At 38.6% G+C, this 6,031-nt stretch overlaps 2 protein-coding genes across 2 annotated transcripts in view; one reads left to right on the forward strand and one right to left on the reverse strand.

Moving 5' to 3' along the window:
* Nucleotides 1–1,288, reverse strand: part of lars1b (leucyl-tRNA synthetase 1b) — a 21,488-nt gene extending 20,200 nt beyond the window's left edge. The window contains exons 1-4 of the mRNA XM_020599739.1: nt 1,156–1,288; nt 708–829; nt 202–289; nt 1–73 (exon numbers count right to left, since the gene is read on the reverse strand). The exon at nt 1–73 is cut by the window's left edge and continues 29 nt beyond it. Of these exons, the coding sequence (XP_020455395.1) occupies nt 1–73; nt 202–289; nt 708–829; nt 1,156–1,161 (289 nt within the window). The 5' untranslated portion in view covers nt 1,162–1,288. The remainder of the gene's footprint in view (nt 74–201; nt 290–707; nt 830–1,155) is intronic.
* A 227-nt stretch (nt 1,289–1,515) lies between these two features.
* rbm27 (RNA binding motif protein 27) overlaps nt 1,516–6,031 on the forward strand; it is a 25,771-nt gene continuing 21,255 nt past the window's right edge. Inside the window, exons 1-5 of the mRNA XM_020599788.1 lie at nt 1,516–1,700; nt 2,660–2,778; nt 4,345–4,469; nt 4,802–4,881; nt 5,913–6,026. Of these exons, the coding sequence (XP_020455444.1) occupies nt 1,642–1,700; nt 2,660–2,778; nt 4,345–4,469; nt 4,802–4,881; nt 5,913–6,026 (497 nt within the window). The 5' untranslated portion in view covers nt 1,516–1,641. The remainder of the gene's footprint in view (nt 1,701–2,659; nt 2,779–4,344; nt 4,470–4,801; nt 4,882–5,912; nt 6,027–6,031) is intronic.

The following is a 6,031-nucleotide window of genomic DNA, read 5'->3' on the forward strand; positions in this document are numbered from 1 at the left end:
GCATTCCTGTGCAGTGCAGCCCAAAAGGAAAGAGACATTTCTTCCCTTTCAGAGACTGGTAACCAACACCAAACTGCAAAATTGAGCAACAGCAACCCAGAGACCAGATTACAGGCTGAAAATCTGCATCTCACACATCTACCATAGGTGCAGATGTAAGAAGCTGAGTTAATTACTATCTGGTTTTGTATGCAAACTCACCTCACACTTTGACAAGCTGAAAGTATGGCCAAGGTGCAATCGGCCATTCATGTAAGGGTAGGGGAAAGTGACAAAATACTTGTTTTTGCTGGAAAGAAAACCAAAAAAAAGATTAATTGAAGTATGTATTTGAGACCAACAATATTTGATATTTAACATTTATTTCCAAGCAAAGTGGTGTAAACATGAAAATAATATAGGGCTATTTGTTTCAAAAGCTAATCCTGGGTATTTTTAATTGAACTGCACATCCTACCCACACCCACGTGTTTTTATTTTCCCCAACATCAATAACAGAAAAAAATACATTAACGTTATATACACACACTACGACACATGCTAAGATGTAGTGTCTGACACTCCTGAATAAAGCAATCTATGCTAACTACTTTGTACATAAATGGTCCGTCTGCATACTGAACTATTCCTGGGTCAAATATGTAAAAGAGAACAAAAAGTATCGAACTTTGTCTTCATCAAGATAGCAACATAAGACAGCTGCTCACTTTGTGGTCTCCCCGATTGTTGTAGGTGCATCCTGTTCAAATGCCCTCTCCTTCTCCCATTTTTCCTGGATCTCGAGCTCAATTTTCCTCAAAAAGTCCAACTTTGCTGTTCCTTTCCGCTCCTGGAATACAAAGGAAAAGCAAGATCATAATTGATTAACGTTAACGTTAATGAAAAGACAGTGACATGACAGCGCCAAGAAAAAACGAATACAGTTAATACTCTGGAATAGTACAGTTACAGAATAGAACAGTAAATGTCATAAGAACAGTTAAAACAAGTGGTAATGTCTAGCTCAGCTGAGTCAGATTTCTTTCAAGTCTTTGCAGTTGGCTCCACAATTAGCCAACTTAGCTAATGGCTATATTTAATGTAAAAGATATAACCGATATAACCAACACCTCTAAACCATTCTAAGCTGTAGAATAACCAGTGCATTGAACGTACCGTCATTTTGCCCCAAATTCCCAACTATATATTACTTTGTTATTTAGACAGGAAAAAAACAGCAGCTTCCAATTTGACAAGCAAAAGCCACGCCACCGGTGCCTGGCTGATGATATCTCGCGTGGTTTTCGGGTAAATGTTGTCCGTAAAACTTTTCAGGTGTCGTATTATTATATATCTAACAAACTGGGACCCTCAAATGTTATAACGATTTGGTTAAGCCTGCATATTTTAATACACGGTTGTAGGCACACTGAGATGAATTAAGTGAATTAAATAAAGTCACAATATGATTGTCACATTAACGTCCATCGTAGGGCCAGCGTTACGACAGCTCGACTTGTGTTACTATGCCGCAAAACATTTTGTCCGACCTGCCAGTGAACAGAGACAGAAGGCCTTAAAGCTTATAATCTTTTAGATGATGAAAGCAGGGTTATCAAAACTCACTTTCATTTTATAGACAGTATTATAGTCGTTCTCACGATGATCATAGAGAATGTGGAAGCCCTGAAATCGTGGCTGGCAAAACTCCTGGAGCCAATGTGAGTATTGAACTAAGATGACATTTAGCTCGCATGCTACGTAGCTACGTTAGCTGAATAGTCAGTGGGTTGGCCTACCATCAATGGGGAACAGGGGCTTGCTAGAACCTGATGGCAAATTCCTGCACGAGTTAGCTAACATTAACCACACTAGTCGCTAGCTGGCCTTATATAGCAAAGAGAGACACTCTGATCTTTCGTTAACTAAAAGGAATGACCTATAACGTTGTAGTATGTTTGTTGCACTGTTATTTAGGGTAGTTATGCACGTAGTTGTATTCACGTTAATGCAACTTTAACCGTTCTGTAGCAACCCACCAAGCTGCAACAGATAACTTTACTCGTATGCTGCTACTTCAGATTTAAATAGCTAACAACTTATTTTGCTGCAATGTGTCATGTTTCATTTTAACAGTTATAGTTTGTATGTTGCACGTTGTCAAACATAAGTATTCTTGGAGTTACCATAGTTACGCACACTCTGCCTCTCGCTCTTACAAATGCAAAATCATCCAATGGTTTAATTACGAGTGGACAAAGATGTTGCGGTAACAGTCACCCATATTAGCTATATGTGTCTCATGTTATGGCATAACTTATTCTTGATTACTCTCTCGGCTTTAGAAAAGATAGGCTATATATTTTGCCTCTTAAAGCGTCCAGGAGTTAGTTGAATCTTGATGCGTTGGCTTTGTTAACTTTAAACAAAAGACTTCTCATCGGCTTAGTGTTGATCTCATTCATCTCCCATTTCCCCCAAAGTTCTGTGTTTGGCCTGCTTTATTCTCTCTTTATATAAATAACTTGGAATTTCTTGTTGTGCTGATGATGACGTTTCGTATACCCTCACTCACAGAGGCACTACATAAACTGCAGTCTGAGTTTAATATTTTACTATGCTTAGAAATTTAACAAAGCAGAGTAGCTGATATTAACATCCTATATGTACTAACCTACAGATGTGATGCTGACCCCTCTGCATTAGCCAACTATGTGGTGGCTCTTGTGAAGAAGGACAAAACAGAGAAGGAGCTGAAAGCATTTTGTGCTGATCAGCTTGATGTCTTTCTACAAAAAGGTATGAACTTCATTCAAAGCAACATGCAGTTTTGCAGGACTTAGCTTTTGCTGGTTAAGAAAGTTGCACACAAAGTTTTCCTTCACAGATTTCTATTCAGAAAACAATGGAATGTTATTCACTTTGTTCTCCTAGTATGTCCCATTGATTTAGTGTTTATGTCACAAACACTGTTGGAACCACAGGCATTACAGAGCTCCTTCAGTGAAATGATTATTTCCCTGTAGTGTCTAAATCTATGAAGGCCAGGTTAGTAAAGAGCTTTAGGCACAACATGTTGATCATAAACAAAGCATTGTTTATGATCAGCATGTTCTGCCTATGGTTTTTTCAAAGGGAAAATGTACATTAAGAACATAAAAATATATTGGCTTTATGTTTTAGATAACTCACACAATAAATTGAAGTCAGTGCAGTATTTAGCCCTGTGATCTCCTGTGGGTGCTGTATGAAACGGTGCCACTTTAACTGCAATCCTAATGTTACTAGCAGGAGATTGCAATGTTTCAGAGACTTGAGCACTGGTAAAAAGGTGACTGGCTACACCCACAGAGGTCAGCGCAGCTGGACTCTAAGCTCAACAAATTTTAACTTGCAGTGAATTCCCACTACATGTTGCACACTGTTTGTGTAGAGCCTCTGCAGCACATCACATATACAACAACGCTGAGACGCCAAAAAATGCCATTTTTCTGCAATAATGTTAACACAATTTTAATGTTATGAAGGGGTAGTCATGCTTTGCCAGTCTGACAATATATGTAGTTTGCATTCTTTGAGCAAACGTCAGATTTATAAGTGATCAAAATACACAGATATTAGTGACCAGTGACCTCTTTTAAAATTCCTTTCTGACCATAAGCTTAAGCGATACATTGTGAGATGCAGTCAGCTGTGCATGATCACCTTCTAGTACTTGTGGATTCCTATTATGGCCACTAGGGGGTGTGTCGCATTATTTGTAAGGACTCGTATTCCCCCCCTAGTCTGTATTATATGAAGCATCAACTTGTTTGGCTTGAGTTGTAATAATGTAATAAAAGTAATGGCTAATTTAATGGTTACCATTCTCCAATCATATCATATGATGACTCATATGAAATGTTACATAAGCATCAACAATGACAATGGGCCAAAACAACCCCATTACGGTAGAGTTACATCAGGTGTCAGCTATGTAACGATACTGAACACGTTCTCATATTGATTGTCTTCTGACTGTTAGTCAAAATATTTCTCATTTATTCTCATCTCTTCATGTCTCACTAACATTCCCCATATTAGGACCACACAGTTTACATAATATTCTTTTACACCTTAATCATCCTTGTACAAAAGCTTAGTGCAAGGCCACAAAGCCTGCCAGCACTTAGGTAGTCTTTGACTTACTTAAGAATTACAGTCAGCTTGTTCCTTTGTCTTTTACCAAGTAGTTTTTCCCTGTTTTAGCCCCTGTTCTTTCTGTGTTTGTTATTCAGTTGGTGTTTATTAGACTTTGAATATATGTAGTGCATTCGGTTCCAGTGAAGACTAAATCTTTTCACATGATTCATATTGTCATTGCAGAGACAACAGGATTTGTCGATAAACTTTTTGAATGTCTGACAACCAAGAACTACTTGGGAAACCCTGCAGCCAAGGAAGCACCTAAAGAGGAGGTCAAACCAATAATCAAGTCTGATGCTGTGGAGGTAAGCATGCTTTGTGAGAAATTGCTATATTCGGAAAATACATGGCTTGCCTGTGAAAAATCAGCCCAGTTACCGATTGAAGCATCTTTAAAGTGGTTCTGTAGAAAAGTGGGTAAAGCATAGCATGAAAATGAGCATTTTTTTTCTTTATGGGTTTTTGGATCAATGCATGTGATAATCATCTCAAAGAGTGTCATTGCACATGGCACTTCCTCTGTTGTCTTTCCATATAAGTGATATTCTGTCCAGACTGAAAGGAAATCATTTGATCAAATCGTATCCAAAACAAAAAAGATGACTATTTAAGTTGTAGCTGTTTTTTTCCCCTCAAGGCTGAAACTCCAGAGGAGGAGCGAGAAAACAGACGGAGGAGGAGTCCCCTGAGAAACCGCCTTGACTTCAGCGAGTCCAGGTACGGCTGTGGCTGCAGGGACGTATTTCAGCTGAGCTTAATGACCAAGCAGAGGTCTTGTGCAGATATTATTCTCTCATGTGAGATATACCTTAACCCTGTGTATCATGCAGACATTTTCAATACTTTTTCTTTGTTTGTTTGTTTTTAAACTGCTGATAAAACCCTATCACATGGTGTAGTTGTGTAGCAATTGTAAGATGTGGATATATGTGCATGGTTAGTTTCATATCACCCTGCTTTTAGTTTATCCTTGGCCCTGGTGTCCAGTAGTATGTCTCTCATCTGCGAAGTATCTAGTCCAAAACAGATGGCATGGTACAACAACTGTAATACTGTCATTCAAAACAACAGTGTTTTTAATGTGTAATTTAGATTTTGCATCATAAATAACATAGCCTTATACACAACTTGCTTTGCGTTTCTCTTTATGACAGAATGAAGGTTATTTTGTCATTGATTTATTCCCTCTGATTACTTTTACTTTCCTATGCTTTTCCTGTATAAAAGTTGCTATTAGTGAAAGCCAGTACGTCCTATAGATTTAACACTTAATTGCCGTTCAGAGATAGGAAAGGATTATGATCCTAGAAATGCTCTAGTAGTTTTGATGTAAAAGAGATGGAGGAAAAAAAGATGAAGATTTATTAACAGCAAGCAACAGCAAATTAACACAGTTTGTGAGCAGATCAGACAGAAGGGAGGCTTTTCACTGAAATATGATTAAATATACTTATAAACAAGGGAAATCATTACGAAGAGTCTCTGTAACAACAAGAGGTCTGGCTCTCTCTTCTGTACAGTCAAAAGTCACTGGTTGAGAACTGAATTCACAGTGCATATTAATAGACACAGATAAAAATATGATCCATGTGTTCTCATTTTGTATTCAGTAAGACCCACATTACCTTAGATGGTTTAAGATTCAGTTCTGCTAGAACCCTCTTAAATATGTCTGTCTGACTCTTGATTTAAAAGAAGCATAAAGTTTGTAATTCAAATGTGTTCCCTCTAAATTATCAACCGCTCAGGAGCCGTGATGACAGGAGGCGAGAGGAGCGCAAGCGCCGTGACTTCGATCGGCACGGGAAAAGCGTCAGTGACTCCCACCGTGAGCGGGAGCGCCACGAGCGTCGCAGGGGCAGGCCCC

This window comes from Monopterus albus, unplaced genomic scaffold (genome assembly GCF_001952655.1).
Source record: "Monopterus albus unplaced genomic scaffold, M_albus_1.0 scaffold42.1, whole genome shotgun sequence".
NCBI classification, from domain to species: Eukaryota; Metazoa; Chordata; class Actinopteri; order Synbranchiformes; family Synbranchidae; genus Monopterus; species Monopterus albus.